The 24,530-nt window shown below is 38.6% G+C and overlaps 2 protein-coding genes across 4 annotated transcripts; one reads left to right on the top strand and one right to left on the bottom strand.

The window, feature by feature from the left end:
- Positions 1-304: 304 nt before the first annotated feature.
- Positions 305-6,300, top strand: LOC122020246 (ubiquitin-conjugating enzyme E2-17 kDa-like). 2 transcript variants are annotated; one of them, XM_042578087.1, is made up of 5 exons: positions 321-385; positions 520-604; positions 2,028-2,155; positions 5,412-5,516; positions 5,944-6,300. In XM_042578087.1, the coding sequence occupies exons 2-5, from the start codon at positions 535-537 to the stop codon at positions 6,085-6,087; spliced, it is 447 nt and encodes a 148-aa protein (XP_042434021.1). In that variant the 5' UTR covers positions 321-385; positions 520-534; the 3' UTR covers positions 6,088-6,300. The 2 variants fall into 2 exon arrangements, with proteins under 2 accessions (XP_042434020.1, XP_042434021.1); XM_042578086.1 differs by having other exon boundaries at positions 305-604.
- A 1,248-nt stretch (positions 6,301-7,548) lies between these two features.
- Positions 7,549-18,152, bottom strand: LOC122020245 (glutamate synthase 1 [NADH], chloroplastic-like). 2 transcript variants are annotated; one of them, XM_042578085.1, is made up of 23 exons: positions 18,063-18,152; positions 17,398-17,647; positions 17,113-17,232; positions 16,871-16,984; positions 15,782-15,934; positions 15,574-15,674; positions 15,285-15,381; positions 14,848-14,957; positions 14,647-14,750; positions 14,320-14,499; positions 13,900-14,243; positions 13,762-13,826; positions 13,209-13,678; positions 12,164-13,030; positions 11,842-11,996; positions 11,606-11,767; positions 10,006-11,526; positions 9,728-9,943; positions 9,247-9,515; positions 8,822-9,127; positions 8,475-8,742; positions 8,124-8,381; positions 7,549-7,908 (listed from the first exon to the last, which is right to left on the bottom strand). In XM_042578085.1, the coding sequence occupies exons 2-23, from the start codon at positions 17,527-17,529 to the stop codon at positions 7,792-7,794; spliced, it is 6,129 nt and encodes a 2,042-aa protein (XP_042434019.1). In that variant the 5' UTR covers positions 17,530-17,647; positions 18,063-18,152; the 3' UTR covers positions 7,549-7,791. The 2 variants fall into 2 exon arrangements, with proteins under 2 accessions (XP_042434019.1, XP_042434018.1); XM_042578084.1 differs by having other exon boundaries at positions 7,549-7,895.
- Between the last annotated feature and the right edge of the window lie 6,378 nt (positions 18,153-24,530).

Here is a 24,530-nt window from a genome sequence, read left to right as displayed (position 1 = left end):
GAAAAATCTCAGTGATAATTAAATAATAATATTTGTAAAGGGGTGAAGTAAATAAAATTTTGTATATAAAGAATGGAAAGATTTTTTTTTCTAATTTACCGTTAATTGGACCAAGTGAGAAAATGGAATTTGTTCAGACCTGTAAGACAGAACCAACCATTGAACGGCCGATGGCGTCCGTGAATTATATAGATGGAATATTGGAACGGCGCCTACAATCGCTACACGAATTCTCTCGCGAATAGGCATCCTCCGTTACCGTGTCGTCGGGCGAGTGGTGTAGAAACGCGTACAAATTCAGTTCTTCGTTCTTTCCCCTTTTGTTTTTCGTCATCCGAACCGCGTGTGAGAGAGGGGGGTCGATCCGCCTAAATTGTCCAAGACAGTTCAGCTGATCGCCTTGTTCCTCCTCTCTTCTCTTTCATCAATTGGTCGTCGATTTCTATTTCTGGGGTTCGATTCGTGCTGAATCGTTTGGATCGTCTTTCCTGCTTTTTTTTTTTTGTAATCAACTTTTAGGTCATCGCCGAATCCATGGCTTCGAGGCGTATCATCAAGGAGTTGAAGGATCTCCAGAGAGACCCCCCGACCTCTTGCAGCGCAGGTTCTTTCTTTTTTCCTTTTATACGTGATTTTTCTCGGCGATGTGATAAAATCCCCTTTAGTTTCTTCATCTGATTCCGATTCAATTTTTTTTTGTCCCCTTTAAATTTTGGTCGTTGGAAAGTCATTACACGGAGAGACAACGTCAGCTTATGTTGGAATCAGAGGCCTGCTAGCTTAGGAGTTTGTAGGATTAATATGTGTATATGTGTAGAATATCATCCTACAAAATTTATTCGACCATTCTGTCTTTAACGATAGCGATCCGGGCATATGGTAAAGTTATATTAAAATTGTTCATGGCGGATAGCTGCTCGCGGTTGGATTACTATCTGTGTTCTGCGTTCCTCTTGACAAAGAAAGCTTTTTTCACTTTGCATTTGTTCTGATTTTACTCCCTTCTGCAGAATATTGTTTCCTTTCTTCTGGAATGATAGCTGTCTTGATATATAACAGGGAATATAATGGAAAGCATTTATAGTGGATAACTGCTTCAGAATGTCCTATAATCATGTTCTTATTTGTTATGGTCAAATCTATAGCTGATACAGTGATTTGCTAGCTTTTGAATCTAACTCGGATCTTGGTTGGAGAAGCTAGAGAAGCACGGGTCTGTCAAACTGTTAGGAACACAGATGAGGTAGGTTGGATTTGGTCAAATGTCTGGCAACTCACCAGGGTGAACTGGTGGGGCTAATTTCTGCTTGACTTGAGTGATTTGAGTTAAGGTTGAGTTTGTGGTTGAGGTGGAGTGAATTTGGAGAGTTAATCAGAGTGGAAATTGATTTAAAGACTCATCAGAGTAGGCAATTAATTGTTGCATAGCTGTCTCCTAGAATTCTGTGGATCAATATAGCAAGTCTTTCCTCCCTTTCTCTATATGTCGCCTTGTCCCTTTAACAGTTTTCCCATTACTGTCTAGTATGGCTGTGTGCATTTTAGCTTTTTGTTGGTTGAGTCTTTAACATTTGGATCAGTGTCTGTTCACACTATTGGCTTTCTCAAAGCACATGTGTTAACCATCTAAGAGCCTTTAGAATTGATGGATAATTTTACCCACATCACTATTTCTGTATCTTCTCTATTCACTTATCCATGTTACCAAGTCGCTCATGATTGCTAATTCCATTATATTTCATACAAACATTATTAGATGCTGAAGTAACCAATTAAATGGAAAAATATAGGACCTGGCACCTAAGGAATAACTCAGGAATTGTTTATACTGATAGCTCTTTGAGGAATATTCTTGTTAGTTTGTTCTTTAGTAGATGACTAAGCACAATTCAATATACCAAAGATTTGACTTGCTTGTAAACTTGGTTGCTTTTTTCAACTTGTCAAGCTTCTGAATCATGCTCATCTAAACTTAATTTATACAATAAGCTTCTGCAATGGTCCTCCTAATTTTTAATGTCCTACAGGGCCGGTTGCTGAAGATATGTTTCATTGGCAAGCAACAATAATGGGTCCACCTGACAGTCCATATGCAGGGGGAGTTTTTGTTGTCACTATCCACTTTCCTCCAGATTATCCCTTTAAACCTCCTAAGGTATTGTTTGCTGTTCTAAATAAAGAGAAGAAAATTTGTACATGTTATCTTTTTCTGTGTATTCATATAATTTCAGTTCTTTTTCCTATCTAGTTCTTAGATAAATTAGTTAAAGAGCACATTTCAATTTAGTTAGTAAAAAAATTATCCAATGATGTTGTATAGTTTATAATATATGCTAAAGTGTGCCATATAACGGAGGCCATAATGTACAAATCCAACTATAATGGGACACACATGGAAGTAAAGTTCTCAGGCGTAGATGTAGAAATATAAGCTGATCTTTTGGAGTTGATTACTGCAAATTACCAATGAATGCTTTAGCATATTTCGACTTGGATATTAAGGAAGATCTCTCAAGGTTATGCTGATCTCACTATGACAACTTTTATGCTTAGACTGCATTTGGGCTATAGGCGTGACAAACATTCACTAATGATATGTATAATCAACTGCAGAAGCGTGTTATATAATGGAGGGCAACATGTATAAATTCAAGTAATCTATCAGATTTTTTGAAGCTGATTATTGTAAATCGCCAATGGATGTTTTAGCATATTTCAACTTGGATCAAGGAAGATTCTCAAGCTTGTCTAGACATAATCTGACACAGATCTTATCCTTAGGCTCCATTTGTGCCATATAACCATATAACCTGTGACAGACACTGCCAATGAAGTGTAGAATCAACTGCAAGTTGATAACTAAGTTGGCTGACCAGTACTAGTTCTTTGGGACTCCTACTATGCCCTCATCCTAGAGGTATGTGGTGGTTGGTATGATTAGTACCAGACTATCTGGAACTGGGACAGGACCATGATTATGAACATAATCGAATTGTTGATTCAAAATTAAGAATATAATTAACTGCATTTAGCATATCAGACTCATATCATGGTATAAGGGATTTAGTTTAATTTTGTTGCTCAATCTCTACTCCATACTGTTGGTATATTAGTTTGTTTTTAAAGTAACAGCTTTATTACGTGGCACAGGATCATTGAGATCAAGAACCTATTTTTCCTGATCTAATAGTATAGGAACCAATTTTATAATAATCACAAGGTTTAGGTTGGCACGACTACAAATGGTTCTTCTTGGATTTCAATAGTGAAAGGATTTCAAATGATGGGTGCAATACTTGCTCGTTTTAGCTCTAGATTCATATCCCATACTAGTTCCTTACTTTCCTTGTTCCTTCAGTCTGGGATATACTACGATTCATAACCCATCAGCAGTGGAACTATCCTCCTCTAACTCATAGCCACCCTGAAGGTCCTTAATCACAATTTTAGACTTGGATGGCCTCAGTTTTTCATTCTCTAGCTCTCTTTCTTTTTTTTTTCCTTGTTCTCTCTATTAAATCCTAGGGATTGAGTTATCATTTTGAGTTGTCTTTTTATAATTTGCTGAGCCTCTTCAGTAACGCGAATGATGGCTCCCTCATCCTTGGTTGCTTTGCTTCTGATTTGCTAAACTTCATTGGTATTACAAATACACCATTATCTTTTTGCCTTGGATCTTGATGATTTCTTTTTCTTAGTGTATCTAGCAAATCAAGCATTGCCCTCTTGTCTTCTCTTCTTTACTCCATGTTCCACTGCATTCCCTAGACATTGCTAATCTGCTAAGGTTAGAACAATAGATAAAACTAGTTTCTCAAATTTTATTACTCTGACTCAGACCAAAATATGGGCTTGTAGCCAGATTAGTACTAATTCGATTGAGGCCAATAGGGGGTTGTGGAGATTCCCTGAGGTGACTGCAATTTGGTTGTAGTGTCTGAAGGGGCTCTTTGAGCTTGATCGAGGTGGATACAGTTCCTTGAGGTGCTTGGCTTGCCGACGAGGGGAGACTTAAACACTCATGGCTTCTTCTATCTTTTACTCTTCTGGAAGCTGCTCGACTCTACTAAGGTTAGTTGTGTTGTCTTAATGAGCATTGTCCTCTAAAAAGGCCCCTAACATTACCTATTCATAGGCGTTGGCCAATGTCGCAGCACTAGTTGTCATTTTTTGCTTGATTCCATCTTTGTGCCCCATTGGACAATGCTTGTTGCTACGGACCAAACACATGGTGGTGATTTAGAGCGGTTGTTCTCATATTAAATATCTATTCCTGCTTCATAGTAATACCTCTTGGCAGGAATCTTCAACACAAGATCACGGCAAAGTGATCTTCATTGGTGAACTAAGCCTCAAATAGATTAAAGTCTTGCACATAGCTTCACTTTTCCGAGAATGTTATTAAGCTACAAGTTGATGTGAAACAATTGTTCCCTAAAAGGACCATAACCCATTCAGATGCAAGCAAGTTCATTGAAAGTTCATCTTTGATCATCAGCTGTCATTCAGAACTTTTTCTAGAGCAATTGCCATGTAGAGTAGTATTGGGTGGGAAGTGCAACAGCTTTACGGTTCCTACAGTCTTGTGGGAGATAGTAGAAGATAAATTTTAGCTGAATCAGAAATGTAGAACTAAACTTGTTTAATCCTTTCTTCTTGAGGATTCTTGATGCTGTACATTTTGATGAAATTCTTTCTTCTTGTAGAATGTTGTAGCAATTGAAGTTGGAAATAGGTTGCACTCCTGCTGTTTCATGGAAATCAGTCTGAAATTATTTTGCTAAAAGTAAAAGAAATGGTTAAATAGAAGAAGAAAACCTTGTATAATTGAGTTAAAATTGGTGAAGGTTTTCTGCCATATTTCATCTGTTGTGCATTTTTTTTGCCTGTTCTATTGGAATTATAAAAGTTGGCTTAGATGCAAGATCTGGTTTATACATTTTGTAGTTTTTTTTATTCCTGTAGTCCTATGCCATTATGGTGAAGATAAATCACATGACAAGTCTCACCAACATGGCTTTGGAAATTTCTCTTCTATTTCAACATTGTTTTAGAGTTTACACACCATTACTTATGCAAACTATCATCACCACAAAAGGGTAGAACAGAGGTAAAAAGAAACAAAATCATGTTTGCATATATTGCAGTTGAATTATCCTTGCTTGTGTTGTTCTGTGAATTATGGAACTACCTTCGATGCAAAACCGGGGCCATGACATTTGTGGCTTCATGTTCTGCCTATGGAAAAGATAAAAACAGGTGGTAAACTCTCTCCATAGGCTACAGTCTCTCCATAGGCTACAGTCTCTGCTTCACTTGGACATCATCACGCTTATCTAGTTTTTGGGTTGATAACATTAGTTGGCAAGCGTCTATTAACTAGTTTCTCTTCATCTTATATTCTTCTCCAGGTTGCTTTCAAGACAAAGGTTTTTCATCCAAATATTAACAGCAATGGAAGCATTTGCCTGGATATCTTAAAGGAACAATGGAGTCCTGCATTGACTATTTCCAAGGTTCTTTATTCCCTCTATTGGTTATTCTTTAACAGTTGTGTTGCATGAATTCGTAAAGAAATGATTTCCATTAGGGCTCGCTGGTAGCCATGGAGATTCATTCTATTGACTAATTCTACACTTTTTCTCTGCCCGTCTTCTCTCTACCTACATTAAAAACTAATGTTTGACCTTGGGATGTTTAACCTACATGATCCATCAACGAGTTAAAGTTGTTTCAGTTATCCAATTTTCTCATAACTTAAGTAGTGTCTTTAGTTACTTTAGATGATCGTGCCAACAAATAGATATATGATTCATGTGTATGTGTTCGTCTTCATCACTCTGAAAATCCAAGTTTTAATTGACTTTCCAACACTTATCTACTACTAGCCTATATATCAGTGTGTAACAAAATAAGGTTTGAGGAGGAAATGTTCTATTACAGGTGCTGCTGTCGATCTGCTCCCTCTTAACTGATCCAAACCCGGATGATCCGTTGGTTCCAGAAATTGCTCACATGTACAAGACAGACAAGAGCAAGTATGAGACTACAGCAAGGAGCTGGACCCAGAGGTATGCAATGGGTTAAGGTTATGATGAATATTGAGGAGCTGGACCCTTATGCATGTTTCATTGCTAGACTGTTTATTTGTAAAATTAAAAGTAATCGAAATATTTCACCAATTAAGAGGGGTTAAGTGGTTTCTACAGCAAGGAACTAGACTGTTTATTTGTTCAAACTAGTAAGCAGCGTGCTGTATCTGACTATTTGATGAAATTTCTAAAGTTGGAGTTCTGGTAATTTCATGCCATCTGCATTGTATTTGTATTTTTGATTTATTGTCTCACCGCGATTGAATTCCCCGAATGAAGCGATCGTCTCTATTTTACAATTCACTTGCTAGATCAAAATAGCCTCATTTTATTGTTTTTGTAATAAGAACATTTCTTTTCTTCTATTTTTCCTCTTTACGGTCAGCTTATTTTTATTCTATTAGGCCCTTTAATTCTATAGCTGCAACTAGGTCACGTGGTTTATATCCCATTAATTTGGTGAGCTCAGCTAAAATTGATGGGTCTATTTAGAGCATCTACATCAGAATCCTCATCCAAAATTTATAATTTAGAGTAAAAGAACTACTTTATTAAATTTAGATATCTATTTTTCACTACATAATACATCAGCTTCTCTATAATTTATCATATATTTATTTTTTAATTATTTTTTCTCTTTCCTTCGTATTTTTTATTATTAGATGAGGAGAGAGATGGAGGAAGGAGAATTTTTTTATTATTAGTGGGAGGAGAGAGAAATAGTATTTTAATGTTTAGGGAATGGAATCCATTCCCTAAATTTAAAGAACTATTGTTCATAAAATGTATATTTAGGAAATGGGTAGGGTAACTGATGCGGATGCTTTTTTAATGTAAAATGTAAAATTTAAGATAAAAGTTTAATTTAGGATAATTGATGTGGATGCTCTTATATCGAACAATGACATAACATTGCATATGAACACATATGTATTTATAATTTAAGGCGAGGTCCAACCTTATTTATTTTATTTCCCCCTCTGTTTTGGCGTTGCCTCAACAGCAATACTATTTTTACACACTCAAGATGATGAATCTCGATGTGGATGCAACATTGTCGGATCATCAAGTAAATCATACTCATGCAAAATGGGATGGGGAAAGACAAGTTCTGCGGTCTTTTATAAAAGGTAGATTCACTACTTTAGCGGCCCTCTCAGTCCCGTCTGTGGTCCTTTATAGTGTATATTTCATGTGCTTGAGTTGTATGGGTTGATCCGGAGTTCTGTGGTCCTTTATAGTGTATATTTCATGTGCTTGAGTTGTATGGGTTGATCCGGATGAATCTGAAAGCGCAAGTAACTGACGATACATCAGAAAGCAAGTTCTGTGGTCCTTTACAGTCATCAATTTCTGCCTTCTTTATTTGAAACCCCCCAGAGAATACAACTTTGGAACAGCAAACAGAAAGCAACACGAGCACAAGAAAGGGCACAAGAAGAAAGGGCACAAGAAGAAGAACAAAAAAACTACTTTCATATGCACATATGTCAATCTCACACCTTAACTACCCCAAATTACACGACTGAGGAAACTCACTAGCGGCCTACTGCTTAAATTTCGACATTGTAGAGCACCAGCATCAGTGCTGTGGTCTGCCACTTAGGCCTCATCTCTCATCAAGTACTTGTCTACCTCCGATGCTGCTTGTCTGCCCTCATTGATGGCCCAGACAACCAGTGACTGGCCGCGCCGGCAATCACCAGCAGCAAAGACTCCTTCGACATTGGTCGAGTAACGCCCCAAAGATGTTTTGAAGTTTGATCGGTTGTCTCGCTCCAGCCCAAGTTGGTCGGCAAGCGTCTACAAAGACATTCTAATCAGACTGCTTAGAATAGATTAGCAACAAAATTCATGAACAGAGGTAAGTTAGAACTACCATTTAGAACAAACCTTTTTTCATCAACATATCCATTAAGGTTTCACTATATCAGTTTTCTTCTGAAACTACTGATTTTGCCATTTTGAAATCAGAATCTATCATAGAGATGAAGAGAAATAAAAGGCTATAATTAACATTAGAAATCTCACCGATTCCGGTCCCAGGAAACCCATAGCTATTAGGATCAGATCAGCCTCAATTATCTCCTGAGAACCTTCAACTTCCCTGAACTGGACTCGCCCACTGCTATCCTTTTCCCAGTGAACTTTAACTACCTCAAGGCCTTTCACCACACCATTTTCATCTCCTACAAATCTCTTTGTCAAGACCTGATATGATCTTGGATCTTTTCCGAATTTGGTGGCTGCTTCTTGATGACCATAGTCTATTCGGAAGATCCTAGGCCACTGCAGTAAAAAGAAAAGAAATGAAAAAAAAAATCAATCAAATTCAGAATACGTACTCTATTATTCTGAACTAGAGTAGGAGAAAGAACTAACCAGGGGCCATGGATTATCAGGTGCTCTTCTTCGAGGTGGCGGAGGGAGGAGTTCCAAGTTTATGATACTGGAGCAGCCGTGCCGAATGGCTGTCCCAATACAATCAGTTCCTGTATCTCCTCCCCCGACCACAACTACCTTCTTGCACTTGGCAGTGATGTATTTGTCATCCTCCAAATTGCTGTCCAGCAAGCTTTTGGTGTTTGCATGAAGAAACTCCATGGCAAAATGAATGCCAGAGAGCTCCCTTCCGGGAGCTTTTAGATCCCTGCACAGAGTTTCCAGTGTGCCAAATTTCAATTACCAGACACAAGGACTTTAAGTAATGCAGACATAACTAAGGTTACCTTGGTCTTGTAGCTCCACAAGCCAACACAATGGCATTGTTCGCGGCACGAAGATGATCAACGGAGTAGGACGGATCTAATCCAACATTTGCATTGACCACGAAGTTAATTCCTTCCTCCTCCATTAGATTAACACGGCGTTGAACAATGTAATACTTGTCTGCCTTCATGTTGGGAACTCCATACATCATCAAGCCCCCTATGCGGTCAGCGCGCTCATAAACGGCTACCGAGTGACCCATTTTATTAAGCTGATCAGCAGTCGCTAGACCAGCTGGGCCACTGCCGATGATGGCTACCTTCTTCCTGCATCAATAACACAAGCTAGTCATTTCTTTGTAATTAATCAAAAACACTTCTATGGTCACTCTAATCTACACTCAAACTGAAATATGAAGACCACTGAATGCCAAAATCAGTGTTACCCAGTTCTCAGAAGTGGTGGTCGAGGTGTCATCCATCCTTGCTCAAATCCATTATCGATGATGGCACATTCTATGCTCTTAATGGATACAGGATTCTCATTAATCCCGAGGACACAAGAACCTTCACAGGGCGCAGGGCAAACTCGGCCAGTAAATTCAGGGAAGTTATTTGTTTGCAAGAGACGATCCAAAGCTTCATGCCACCTATTTTGATGGACAAGATCGTTAAACTCTGGTATCTTATTTCCAAGAGGGCAGCCAGAGTTGTCCTGCATATTGTGAGAAAGATGAATTTATGCCCCCTCATGTTTTTAAAAAGACAAAAAGATTTGTCACGATATAAAGAAGATTCCTATCAGAAAAAGTTTGAAATGATTCAAGAAATGAGAAAATGATCAAAAGCTTCTCTAATTAGTACTCATTCAGAGTAACTTTAGGATAAAGTGCTACGTGATTTGACAAAAGCTGTGTTGGAAGTTACCTGATGACAAAATGGAGTTCCACAGTCCATGCAACGAGCAGACTGAGTTTTTGTCAGTGGTCCAGGTTTCAATTCTGTAGCAACTTCTTTCCAATCTTTTATCCGATCATTAGAATCTCTATATGAAATACCCTGACGCTCATATTTAAGGAAACCACCATCCTTGATAGGATTATCAACCTGCGTTGGCCGGTTTGCTGACACTGGAGCTTTCTCCTGTGAATAACAAGACAATGTAAATATGATCATCGTATGAACAACATAAGTAATTAGTTTACCTTCTTAGATTCTTCATAAGCATCTTTTTCTGTCAATGTTTCTTCTTCTTCTTTATTTTCAGTCGATCCTAGAAGAACCTTCTCATATTCTTTAGGAAACACCTTAACAAACATTGGCATTAATCTATCAAAGTTGGAAAGAACCTCCGTTGCAAGCACACTTCTGGTGTGCTGTTGATGTCGTTGTATCATCTGTTTCAATGTCGTGACGTCCTCTTCGACCTCAACCTTGTAAAGGTTAACCAGTTCGAGATTGCATCGACTTTTAAACCTTCCATCCACATCAAGAACATAAGCAATTCCGCCACTCATTCCAGCTGCAAAGTTCCTTCCAGTTTTCCCGAGCACAACCACAGTACCGCCTGTCATGTACTCACATCCATGATCGCCGACACCTTCGACGACTGCTCGAGCACCGGAGTTGCGGACGCAGAACCTCTCCGCCGCCATTCCGTTAAAATACGCCTCCCCTTTTATGGCTCCATACAAAGCAACGTTGCCAATGACTATGTTTTCCTTTGGATCAAACTTGCTGTTTCTAGGAGGGTAGACTACAATGCTGCCACCGGATAACCCCTTCCCGACATAGTCGTTGCTGTCTCCTTCGAGTTCAATTGTAATGCCGGGGCAGAGAAAAGCCCCCAGACTCTGGCCAGCACTGCCATTTAGCTTGATATGGATTGTGTTTGGAGGTAATCCTTCCATTTGATAACGCCTAGTGACTGTGTGACTAAGCATGGTACCAACGGCGCGGTTTTCATTTGAAACTTTCTCCTCGATGTACACAGACAAACCTTCATCCAGAGCAGGTCTCGATGATCGAATGAGTTGCTGATCTAACACCATGTCCAGGCCATGATCCTGCTTCCGAATGCAGTACTGAGCAGCTCCAGGCCTGATTTCAGCTGCCGGTGTAAGCAGCAGTGAGAGATCGATATTGTTCAATTTTTCATTCCTCAGGATGACGTCTCTGTCCACCTCTAGCATATCCGCACGCCCGACCATTTCGTCGACAGTTCGAAAGCCCAACCGTGCCATGATCTCGCGCATTTCCTCTGCCAGCATGAAGAAAAAGTTAAGGACGTGCTCAGGTTCTCCTGCAAATTTTTTACGGAGGACTGGATCTTGGGTGGCAATTCCAACCGGGCAAGTGTTCTTATGGCATTTTCGCATCATGATACAGCCGAGAGTTATGAGAGGAGCAGTGCTGAAACCAAACTCCTCTGCGCCAAGGAGGGCAGCTACGGCGACATCTCGTCCGGTCTTCAGCTGACCATCAGTTTGCAAGACTGTTCGGCCACGAAGGTCATTCTCGACCAGAGTTTGGTGAGTTTCAGCCAGTCCAAGCTCCCAGGGAAGCCCTGCATTCTTAATTCCCGTCCATCGTGAAGCTCCAGTACCGCCATCATGGCCGGAAATCAAAACATGGTCTGCATGCCCTTTCACAACCCCACTGGCAATCACTCCAACACCAGCTTCAGAAACTAGCTTAACACTGATTCGAGCCTTTGGGTTTGAATTCTGAGAAGAGAAGTAAACTTGGATACATTAACACCTACTACCTTGCATAGATGTTCAGTAATATCATCATACTGGGTACCTTGAGATCAAAAATTAACTGCGCGAGGTCCTCGATTGAGTATATATCGTGATGAGGAGGAGGACTAATGAGCCCGACACCCGCTGTCGAATTTCTAGTGACCGCAATATTACCAATGACCTTGTGTCCTGGCAGTTCACCCCCTTCACCTGGTTTGGCACCCTGTGCAACACAAGTCAATATTTAAGCATCAAAAGATTGATACTGTGGAGCAGAAAGTTCAACAGGTAGAGTACCTGCGCCATTTTTATCTGAAGTTCATCAGCATTAGTGAGGTAGTAGATTGAGACACCAAATCTTCCACTTGCCACTTGTTTAATTGCGCTCCTCTTTGGATTGTTTGAACCATCTGGAAGCGGCTCCATGCGTGAAGGTTGTTCTCCTCCCTCACCTTAATGAAAGTCGACTAAATCTTATGAATAAATCTTTTTTGCAAAGAACAAAGTAGTATTCACTATGCAAAAGGGCAATCAGATTGATAGAAACAAGTCCAAAATCGCAGTTTTTAAAAGAAAACTGAGAAAAGTTTCCCTTGTGGAGTTGCAAAACAGATTTTACCAGTGTTTGATTTGCCTCCGAGTTTGTTCATCGCAATGGCCAGAGTTGAGTGTGCTTCCAATGATATGGAACCATAACTCATAGCACCTGTGCAGAAACGCTTCACGATTTCCCTAGCAGGTTCCACTTCGTCTAAGGAAACTTTCTCAGTCACATCTTTAAACTTCAACATACCACGCAAGTTGCAGCCCTTATTAAGTTCCTGTATGAGCCTTGAATATTCTTTGTATGCAGCCACACTGTTGGATCTGGCTGCCTCTTGCAACTTGGCAATTGCAAGGGGATCATTGAGATGCAATTCGCCACCTTTTCTCCAGTGGTACTTCCCAGGATTAGCAAGTGTCACTGATTCTATACTTACAGGAGACAATCCTCTTGAAGGAAATGCTGTTTCATGAAGAAGAAGAGCATCTCCAGCAAGCATTTCAAATGTTGCACCTTGGACTCTGCTCGGTGTTCTCTTGAAGCATCTGTCAATCACCTCAGATGACAGACCTACAGCTTCAAAAATTTGTGCACCCTTGTAAGATGCAAGAGTTGATATCCCCATTTTGGCTATGACTTTCATCATCCCATAGTTGCTAGCTTTAAAGTACTGCTCAACAAGGCCCTCCCTGGATGGATCCTGGCCATCTTTTGCTGGAATCTTTCCATCAGTCTGCAATCGCCAAATTGCTTCAATTGCCAAATACGGGCATATGGCGTCTGCACCGAATCCGACCAGTGTACAAAAGTGATGCACTTCGCGAGGCTCAGCAGATTCCACTATCAGCCCAATCAGTGTTCTCTCTAGTGTCGAGATCAGATACTGATGAACAGCACCAACTGCCAGCAGAGAACTAACAGCAACATTCTCTGATGAAAATCCTACATTGAAGTCGAGCAAAAGCAGTAAAATCAAGAAACATCCATCACATGAGTAACAAGCAATAATAGAGGAAACATGCTTTGGAGATTAGTAGTTAAGGAAAAACTGTAGATTTGCAATTCATAATCAGTTTCAGATGGGTAAGCTATGAATTTAACGACAATAATAGGTTCTTACCTCTATCAGACAATACTATGGTTGTATAGCCATCATGTATAGCTTCGCGAGCTTCAGAGCATATCTTGTCCAAGGTCTCCTGTAAACCTTTTCTGCCATGTCTTTTTGGATATGTGATGTCGAGCACTTTGCTGCGCCAACCTCTGTAGTTCATTTTTTTTATAGCTTCCATTTCTTCAATGGAAAGAAGGGGCCCTTTCAAGGACAGGCGGTTGCATTGTTCTTCAGCGGTCTCAGTGAGATCACCTTCTGGACCAATCATGCACTGCATAGATGTAACAATTTTCTCCCTGATTGGATCAATTGGAGGGTTGGTCACTTGAGCAAACATCTGCTTGAAGTATGCAAATGTTAAATTCTCTCTAACTGACATCACAGCCAAAGGAGTATCGTTTCCCATTGATCCAAGAGGTTCACTACCATCTGCTGCCATAGGCAGCAACAACATATCTAGATCTTCTACCGTGTAGCTGCAGAGAGAAAGTTCTAGTTATGCCGTTTCAAGTATGCATGTCAAAATAGAAAGAACAAAACTCGGCAGTAACTCACTCACCCGAAGGCCTTAAGTGGAGTCAGTATACCACTGATTCCCACTTTTTCCTTGTTCTCATAGTCATTCTGGGGTATAGAAGATAAGGAATGAGATAAAAAACCATTTAAAGTAGCTGCAGAAGCACCTGAATGAACTTACCAGTACTGCTCCAAAGATATTGGGGGGAACCATGTCGTCTCTGGTGGTAGAACTGACAATCTCATCAAGACAAATCTTTTGTCTCCTAAGCCACTCCCCGTATGGCCTGGCTTGTGAGTACTGTTTCTTCAGTGCCTCATCATCGACGACAACACCTTGTTGAAAATCTACTAATAGCATCATTCCTGGGTTGAGCCTTCCTTTCCTAGCTACGTCCTCTGGAGGGACATCTACAACACCAACTTCACTGGCCATGATAACAAGGCCAGTGTTTGTAATGTAGAACCGACCTGGTCTCAATCCATTCCGATCAAGTGTGGCTCCAAGATAACGACCATCAGTAACTGTATTTATTTTAAACTTTCATTAGTTAACTGGTGTTTGATGTTCTTGTCACCAAGAATAAATATAGCTTCTCACATGCTATAAGAGCAGGTCCATCCCAGGGCTCCATGAGAGCTGAGAAGTATTCATAGAAAGCCCTCCTTTCAGGATCCATGTTTGTGTCATTTTGCCATGCCTCAGGTATCATCATCATGACAGCTTCTGGCATGCTCCTACCAGAACGAACCAAGAGCTCAAGAACACCATCCAATCCCCCTACAGAATTGATATACAAAAGTCAAGTTCATGCACATTTATACAGAATCCACTTCCATAGACTTGAATTAAATCAATCCAGGTGCAAATGCGTGACCTAAAACAAGTTTGCAACTTAACTAGGATCAAATAAATTCAGAAGGGTACCAGAATCAGACGAGCTTGCATCGACAATCGGTAGCAATTTTTTCATTTCATCCTTTGATAAGCCCAACTCCTTGCACTTTAAGAGACCCTCTCGCGCCCTCATCCTAAGGATGAATAACTAATAATGTAATATGTAAGGAAAAAAAACATGCTGAAAAATATGTATTTAGCTGATGATTTTTTTTTTCTTTTCAATTTTACCAATTTATGTTTCCTCGTAATGTGTTAATCTCGCCATTGTGACCCAAAACACGCATAGGTTGGGCACGATCCCAGCTAGGAAATGTGTTCGTGGAGAAGCGTGAATGGACCTGCATATGAACATGGCTGAAATTTAATTTGCACAAATTAAACTCGCATGTTAAGGTTTTAGTTCAGTTAGGGGATAAGTTGTGAATGGAACTAGAAAGGACATAGGATGGGTTCTTCAGACAAAATACAAAATGGCAAGGAAGCTATAAATAACCTTTAACAGAAAAAAATTCTTTTTGTCTGAGTTCTAACTTATACAATTGACCACATGAAAGGATGAAACAGAGGTCTATAATAGGAATCTCTAGGTTATTAGAAAGCATACAAATCCCAAGGCATCAACTACCTCAAATAACAAAGTTGTGGTTGGAATTTGAGAAATTTACCATGGCCATGTAGCTTGTGAATTTTTCACTTGCAAGATCTTCATGATAATATTTTTTCAGTTGAATAGGTTTCAGCTGACCTTTATAAACAATTGTCCTGAAAAAACAGAAATAGTTAGCAAAATTTTATGAGGTCTAGGAGTTTTCTCAGCCATCTTCCTATTATAAAACTTGATCAGAAGAAGACAAACATTGAGGATTAGAATAAGTTATCATCCATTATCAACAGTCAGGTCTTTCATATAAAAAATGAACATTTACAAAGGAGAGAAGAAGATGAATGAATCACCTTGAAGACAATGAGCATATATAGAATTCCTTGACACCATCACGCTTCTGATTAAGAACAGCTCGAATCGTAACTATTGAGAACCTCCGTAGTATATACATCTACATTAGTTCAGGTGATGTTATTCAAACACTGTCACAAGTAAAAGTTCTATGAGACTGTAAATTTTGTCTAATACTCAACAAAAGAATAGACATTAAAGCTGGACCTGTTGCTCAAAATCGGCATTTGATTTCAGACTTGGAGTAACAAAAACCTGCTCAATGATTGGCTCTGTCCGCTGAGCAGACTGACCAAGATCTGTATTATCTTTTGGTACTCGGCGCCAGCCTAGAATATCATGTCCTAAGGTTTCCGCAACCTAAAATTGAAGGAAGTTACCACTCAAATCTTCTTAGTCATAGTTAGCACTAAAATGTAGTGTGAAGTTAGCAATCACATAAAATACCATTTAGAAGAAATAATAAAAGGAAGAGTAATCCAATGTAGTAAGTTCCATGACAAGTGAAACAAAGCCCCCTAATATCGACGTCTGAATAAGACTGTTGGCACTATGTAGTCAACAAATTTTGATAAAGCATGAAAATCCTTGGCCAGTTTAAACAGTAAATAAGTATCCATTTTTTGTAGAAAAAAATAAAGCATCTACCTGTGGATTACAGAAGCTGGGCGTTCTTGCATTTAGTCATGCATGTTTCCGGAAAACAATTCAAAATGCTTGTTAGAGAAAATTGTAACCATATACAAAATATTGTATTTCTAGGATTGAGCATCTTGTTAAAAAAAATTCATGTTTGTGTTTTAAATCAATAATACAATGCTCAGAGCATCCTGCTTCAAATTTCTTCCATTCTTAAGCTTATTCATGGTTCAGCAACAGGGTATCTTCATTAAAAAAAAATGAAAACTAACTATACATGAAGAAACAAGAGAACCTTTTATGTAGGTATATCATCATTGGTGATATTACAATGATTTCCCATTGGTTAGGGTGAAATGAAACCTTAAGGAAGTAGGCAGCCTGAGCACTTTTAGGCTCCTTGCATATCTAATGTGGGGACTGAATTATGTATCAAGTACCACGTAGAAAGGATCTGCTAAGAAAACTCTTTAAACCTCTAGAGCATGCAGATGATTCATTAATTTATTTGGAACATATCATTTTCAGTAGCAAAGAAGAAAAAAAAATGGAAGGTGGTAATCAAATCAGTAAAAAGAAACATTATTTCCACATCTAGGCTATCACACAGCTAGATCCCAACCGTATCAACTGTAAGAATTCCATATGGCAAATTACCTCAGTAAAAGCAGTTTTGGTCTTCTCTCGACGAATATCATCAGTTGGCATGAAGAACATGCCAACAGCATATTCACCAAGTGGCGGCAGCACAAACCCCAAATTCTTGGTTACCTAAAAGACAAGCACACGGAAACTTTGATGTTAGTAATGCACAACGCAAAGTGAATGATGAATGAACGGGATGATCAAAAATCAAAATTTGATCTTCTAGACAATTTGAACAGACACCAAGCACATACCTCTTTAAAGAAATCATGTGGAAGAGCTACAAGGATGCCAGCTCCATCTCCAGTGTTCTCCTCACAACCACAAGCACCACGATGAGCCATCCTTTCCAGCATCTGCAACGCATTGTTAACCTGCAGATTTGACAAATGTTCAGGCACGTCCCCAAATGACAAGGTTTCTTTTGGATGAAAGGGCATACAAATTCATTCTCCGGGATTGAAATGAATTCAAGACGACAGAAGTAGATACAAATTTCTCAAGAGCATATGACCGCTTAAAGCAAAAAAGCAGCTTACTGTTTCATGGCTATACTTTCCGGTTAGGTCAGCTATAAACCCCACACCACAGGCGTCTTTCTCAAAGGAGGGATCGTAAAGACCAAGAGGTCTCACAGGCACCTCGGACATGGACCACAGCTTTCCGGCCATTTCGAGGGTTATTTAAATTGGAAGTAGAAATTCAACTCGTTTAATTTTGCAATCTTCGAGGGAAGTCTTGAGCTTTACAGTATGCAAAGCCAGCCTCGACCAGATTCGAAGCCTAAGTCTGCATAACAAACGGAACAAAAACCATAAGCACCGACAACATCAGCGGAAATTCAGAACGAAGAGAGACGCCAAAACTTGCAATCCACTACAACGAAATAAAGGAGACCCGCGAAAAATGAAATCTTTTCGCTGAATATGAGAAAGAAACAGAAACAGAGAGGCCGGCGATTCCCAAATCTCGCATACTATTACTGGCTACATCGACAACAAGGCAGGATGAACAGAACGAAGAGAGACTCCAAAACTCGCAATCCACTACAACGAAATAAAGGAGACTAGCGAAAAATGAAATCTTTTCGCTGAAGATAAGAAAAAACAGAGAGGCCGGTGATTCCCAAATCTCCGATAGTGTAACTAGCTACATCGAAAAACAAGGCAGGATGAACAGAACACGCATTCCTCGACCGTCTGACCTCCAGATCGACAGGAAGACCGGTGAACACCGAAGTGGACGTTGGAATCTAAACGCCGCGTCTCTCGCTTCGAGTCCATTTCGTCCTCGGCATTTATAGGGGTTTTTGGCGGCGGAGCCGGCCATAAGCATCTATAGGCGTGCATTTTAAAAAAGGAACAAAAACCATGGTTTGATTCATCAATTAAAAAGACAAACGGCAATTCAAAGCAGCACATAGCTTTACATTTCCAAATCAAACACTATATTTTATTTTATTTTATTTCTATTTTTATTTTTAAGGGATAGGTATCAAGCACCATATTTTATATTTTATCAAAAATATGCCTCTTGGCCAAAATATCTTTCTATCAAATTATTTCTTTTAAAAAAAATAGAACTAAATCAGATAAAAGTTAAAAATTAAATTATTTGATTAAATTCTTTCCTCCTAAAGTTGTTAATAGCCTTTAAAATTTTAATTTACATCAAGTTAATACTTTTTGCATCTTAAAGCTATTTATATTTTTTTTAAAAAAAATAAACCTTTTAAGTGATCAAAAGTCAATTTAAATTTACTTCATTTCACTCTGAGTTGATTTCAATTTTTTTAATCATAAACCTATAATAATTCTCTTAATAATCTACTAAATCTATTATTTTTTAAATAATAATAATAATTTTAAAGAGTTCAGATTTATTCTAAATTTAAGTTATTGCATATATTTATTTTTTAATTTAAAATTTTAATATAAATAAATAATTTACAATAAAGAGAACCTTAATTATAATTTTTTTTAAAATTTTATTTTCTAATAATTAATTATAAGAATAAAATAAAATAAATGAAAAAATAGAAAGAAAAAAAAATAAAAACCAGCTTTTTTTTCAGAAAAATAATTTAGAGTTATTTTTATAAAAGCAGCACCCAAATTGATTTGAAATTTAAGGATCTTGTCCAATAAATCTTTGAACGACCCAGCAGAGTCACATTACAAAGAGGAATTTTAAGCATCTGTTTGTGTGGAGCAGATGTATTTCGGGGAGCACAGTTCTCTTGGATTATTTTTTCATGATTGAGATGTGTCATTTATATTTGTGATCGGATCATGATCATGATCCGATCATAAATGATTGTAATCCCTTTTTGGGTTCATCATCCCCATCAGATTATATAGTTTTTGTTCGAAGTGGACGGCCGGAGGTCGTCCGGAGGCCTCCGGTGTGGATAAGTGACCAGGTTACTGGGCATCGAACCAGGGTGTCCTCTGGACGGCCTTCGACCGCTCGATCCGAATAAAAATTATAATCTGGTGGGGATGGTGAACCCAAGAAGAGATCGCAACTATTTGCAATCAGATCGTGATCATGATCCGACTACCGATACGAATGACACATCTCCTGAATCATAAAAAATGATCCAAGAATTCCTGTTAGGATGGACAGTTGACTAACGTATGTTTAAATTTAAACCTTAATTAATATTTTTTCATATATTATTTAATTATTAAAATTAATAATTATTTATGATTTACTTTTTATTATGTATTAATTAAACAGAGGAGATCCAATTACAGACGTCGTCTCGGACCGTGGCCCGTTTGCTTAACACGTAACAAATTTGTACACGCCACTTCTTAATTATCTGTGGTTTTAATTTTATTTGTGAAAAAATAATGTTAATTTGCCTCTTGTGGCAATAAAAAAAGAGGTTGACCTGGATTTGTATTGTAAATTAGATTCGTTAAGAGATTTGTTGCTTCTCAAGGATAAAAACTTAGATTCTAATTTCACTCCTTCACTCAAAGACTTGACGTGAATGCATGGATATTTAAAATTAGCGAAAGCCGTTGACTTTGTTAAATTCTAAAACGGAAATCGTAGAAGCTTTATGTTGTACGAAAATGAGGCAAGCGGCCGGGGCCCATACAGAGAGTCAAACGTGAATATTTAAAGATGGATGATGTGATGGACAACTTAAATATCTAGCAAACTTTCGAATTTTAAATATTTAAAGGTTTCTGTCCTCTCAACTATTAAAAATAAAATTATTCATGATTTATTTCTCTATAAACAATCGTAAAATCGATCGCGTGGAACATTTAGGATTAACCTTTTGCCACCCAACTATAAAATTTTAGACACAGATTAAATAATAGTTTATGTTTAAAAAAAAAAAAATCAAAATCTTGTTTGACTTTGGTTGAAAAAAATCAAAAGCGCCCCAAAAATTATAAATTATTACAAAACACATTCTTTTGTAAAAAAAATTAAAGGTATCTCTTCAATGAATTTTATTTCAAAACTATCGCTTGATGTTACTGGTAGTTGTTATATTATATAAAAATTACTCAATGGTTACTATATAAAATGTAAAAGTTATTCAATAATTATTACAATATATTTAGAGTGAGTTTAATTTTTTTTAAATATTATTATATTAAAATATTATTTATCAATTTAGTTAAAATTATTTTAAATTAATTTAAAATAATTGTAGAAGTTATTATGTAGCTGCTACAATCATAAATCAAAAACTCAACCTAAATATGTTATAGTAACTATTGGGTAGCTTCTACATATTGTATTATAGCTATTAGATAATTTCTATACGATGTAAATCCTAAATCTTAAATATTAAATTCACCCTAAATATGTTATAATAGTTATTGGATAGTTTCAACATATTATAGTAGTTAATTGATAAAAAAGATAGATTCGTTGCCTTAGCGATCCCCTAGTGTCGGTTCCACGGATATAGAGAAAGATACATATAAGTACACAGGCGATAGACATATGATAGAGTAAATCTCAAGTTCTCAGTTCTTAAGAATCGATCCCTATTATACCAAAAATATTATATATTTATCATCTATGTTATGCCCCTAAAAATTATAATAACTACTTGATAACTTTTACATATTATAATAATTACATATAACTACTATAATAGCACGGGATTAAATGATATTTTCATGATAAAATTAATAACGAGGCGTCCGTTTGATATTTTTCTTGATTTGTGCCCTTTTGATTTTTCCATAAATATGGTAAGAGTTTATGTTTTTTAAATATATATATATATATATATACTATTCCACCGACTTTTGACATTTCTATAAATATTATAAGAGTTTGTGTTTTTTAAAAATATATATGTTAGTATTTTACCCATTGTCGACTTTTCTATAAATATTATAAGAATTTAGTTGTTTAATATATGTATTACTATTTCACCCACTTTGGAAAAAAAAAATTAACTCCAAAATTTAGAAAATCTTTGAAAGTCGATTTATTTGATATGACTACATCTAAAAAATTTGAGTTTAGGATTTCTTTTAACAAGTTTCATTGATTGTGTTTCGGATTATATTTCTTAAAAGTTTATCTTGAGATAAATTAAAACGGTAACTCTTACAATAGCTCGTGATCACTAATTTACATTATTTGGGTTAGTTGATGACATGGAGATAAATAAATTAAATTACTAAAAGAACACAATTAGTTTTTTTCTTTCCTTTACTTAATTAAGTTAAGAGTGCAAATAACCCAAGTAATTGAGGTGGTCTAATGGGAATTTATAAAAGTGTTTGTTGTCATAATGCTAAGCATATTGCTTATCCTATTTATTAAACTATAGTAATTCCTCCTCGGCATTTTACTTCTTCAAGCCATTTTTTTTTTTAAAAAATAGAAGGTAGCTTTTACACTATAATTAGAAAATTGAGCAATTTTATAATAGGCAAAAATTAAAATAATATTTATTTATTTATACCAAGAGATACTTGGAAGAAAGATTAATCTTAAAGAGATTCAAGACAACAATTAAAAATTGAAAAACAAGAAGAAGATATTTGGCACATAAGGATCAAGTAGGTCCAACAAGGTTTATAAGGACTTGTAGAGATATGAATCTCCAGTCTCCTCATATAATAATTGAGTTTTTTTTAAAGGATGACGAACCATTAGCTACAAAGAAGTGAGATGGAATAATATTGATTCCAATAAATAGCTTGAAGTCATGAAGTTTGAGAGGGATGTATACCAACTAAGAGGTATCTGTTCCATCTAAAAGAGTTAAACTCATTGGATGCAAAAAGTCTCCAAGAAGAAGATTAATATGAACAATGTACAAACACACAAAGTAGATTTGAGACAAAAGAAAGATAGTATGAAATAAATAGTGCTAACCCTGTTTGTAAAATCATGATTTGGATACACGATCCTACAATCAATAAGCATAAATCGATCCTTATTGTGCAGAATCATTTTTTACAGTAGAATAGAAGCAGGATCGACACAAAATCGGTAGGGTTGAAATAGCATTAGTAGAAGCTTTTAGATACCATAATTTAGGGATGTAAATGAACCAAACGTTCATGAACAAGTTTTGTGTTCGACTTGATAAGAGCTTGTTTATATTCGTTCAATATGCACAAGATTAATTAAATAAACAAACTTGAATAGCTCGTTAAATTAAACAAACAAACTTGAATACATATGTGTTCAGCTTGTTAATGTTCATGAACAATATTTGTGAACAATGTTCACAAACCATATTGATTGATAAAACTCTTATCAATATGCTAAATAAATAATAAAATAAAATAAATAAATAAGTTTAAATTATCAAGTTCAATAACCAATCAAATAACTTGATCCTGTCCGAGCGCTGAGTCGATGGACGCTGGGGACGTGGCGCTCTCTGCTGTCCTCTAATGATAGTGTAGACCTCCGATGAACCTGCAAAGAAGCCGAGCCGGGAGCGGTTTCCTGGCGACGATCCTCCGACGCTCAAGTCAGGCAGTGAAGAAGAAGAGAAACGAAGTAACGCTACTGTGGCTACAATGATCAGAATCGCATACCTCCGTCGAAGTCTGGGGGTCCTTATATAGGACCCCGGGGAGGCGCGGGCATGCTTCTCGATGCGTGCACGCATCCCCAAACATACCTCAGTAGGGTTGTGTCAGAAAAGCATGCCTGACGTCATTCCACAATCGTCCGAGCATATCCCTGATGTGACGGTGGAAACTTCCACCGTACCATATTCTGTCCGCTCCGGCCGCCGACCATGCTGTTTGTCGGCAGCAGGTGTCTTGAGGATGATGTTACCAGCTGTCCTTTTTATCCCTTTGCGCTCTTGCCTGCTCCCGGGCCGAGCGGACCAGCCGCTCGGCACTCATGGCTTCAGGGAATGCGCATACCTTGGCCCGGGCGGGGAAGCCCTGCTCATGTGCTTGGATGGAATTGTGTCTTATTGTCCTGTGGCTCGTCCGAGCGGCCTGTCCGCTCGGCCCATAGACTCTTTTACCTTGAGCATCGGAAACCCGACCCTTGCTCGGGCTGTCTTTCGTCAGGCCTGGGAGACCCCTGGCCGGATGTGCGGTCGGTCAGATGCTCGGTCGGCCTGTCATTCCACTCGACACGACCTCTGCCCGCTCGGCGCGACCTTAGGGTTGACCCTCTTGACCATTGACCTCCACGTGTCGTTGACCTCCCGCCAACGAGGGTCCCCCGTCCTTACCACCAGATCACATGCCTCCCCCTCAAGTCTAGTCGAAGGAGGCGCTAAGTCCGACTGACTGGACTATGAGTTTGGCCGAGCAACAGCCATCTTGCCACTCCCGAAAGTGTACCTCCGCTTGGCTACTATGTGGTCGAATAGCACCGGACGGCTAATTGCCGAGGGCTATCCAACTGGCCTGTGATGATGTCCTCAGGATCTTCCCGGAATGCATGCAAATCTCCGCCATTATGGTTAAGCACGCGGGTTCTGCCTCGTGATGGGGCTCATTAAATGCCCTCCTCTGACCGAGTGCCACGTGGCGTTGTCGACGTCATCGTACGACCACCGCCTTACGCCCGATGCGACGTTCATCGGTTTGAAATGGACGGTTGGATGCGGGCCTCGGGTTATGTGACCTGCATCCGACGGCTCGGGCGGGTTGAGCCCATCCTTATAAAGCTCTCGTCGCCTTCTTCCGCCGCACTTTCACCTTCGCGTTCTCAGCAGCCTCTTCCGCCGCTAATTGCTCTGGTGACCTAGTTCCTCGGCAATCCCTTGCCCTCTTCTTTCGATCCTCATCTTTTCTGTAAGGTTCTCTGCCTTTCTCTCTTCGGTTCTTTGTTTTCTTTGTGTTCTTTGCCGCGTTCTCGCCTTTTGGCTACTGTTCCGTTCATCTCCCTCGAGCCCTTCTGTTTTCTCCCGATTTCTGCCTCCTCCACTGTTCCGGCGATGGCTAGCTCTTCCCAGCCCGTGGACCTTGCTCTCGGCCCATGGTATACTACCATCGAGTCGCGGTTCGATCGGCGTGATGTCGAGAGCCTGATTAACGCTTTTGACATCCCTTCTGACTTCGAATTGATTTTAACTTCGCCTTCCGCTCGGCCGCACAAACCTCCGCGCGGTGCTTTTTATCTTTTCCGCGACCAATTCACAGCCGGTCTGCAGTTTTCTCTCCACCCCTTCATCGTTGAAGTTTGCGACTTC

The sequence above is a fragment of the Zingiber officinale genome, chromosome 9A (genome assembly GCF_018446385.1).
Source record: "Zingiber officinale cultivar Zhangliang chromosome 9A, Zo_v1.1, whole genome shotgun sequence".
Lineage (NCBI taxonomy): Eukaryota > Viridiplantae > Streptophyta > Magnoliopsida > Zingiberales > Zingiberaceae > Zingiber > Zingiber officinale.
The sequence above is the reverse complement of the archived record's forward strand: the minus strand, read 5'-3'. Positions and strand labels throughout refer to the sequence as shown.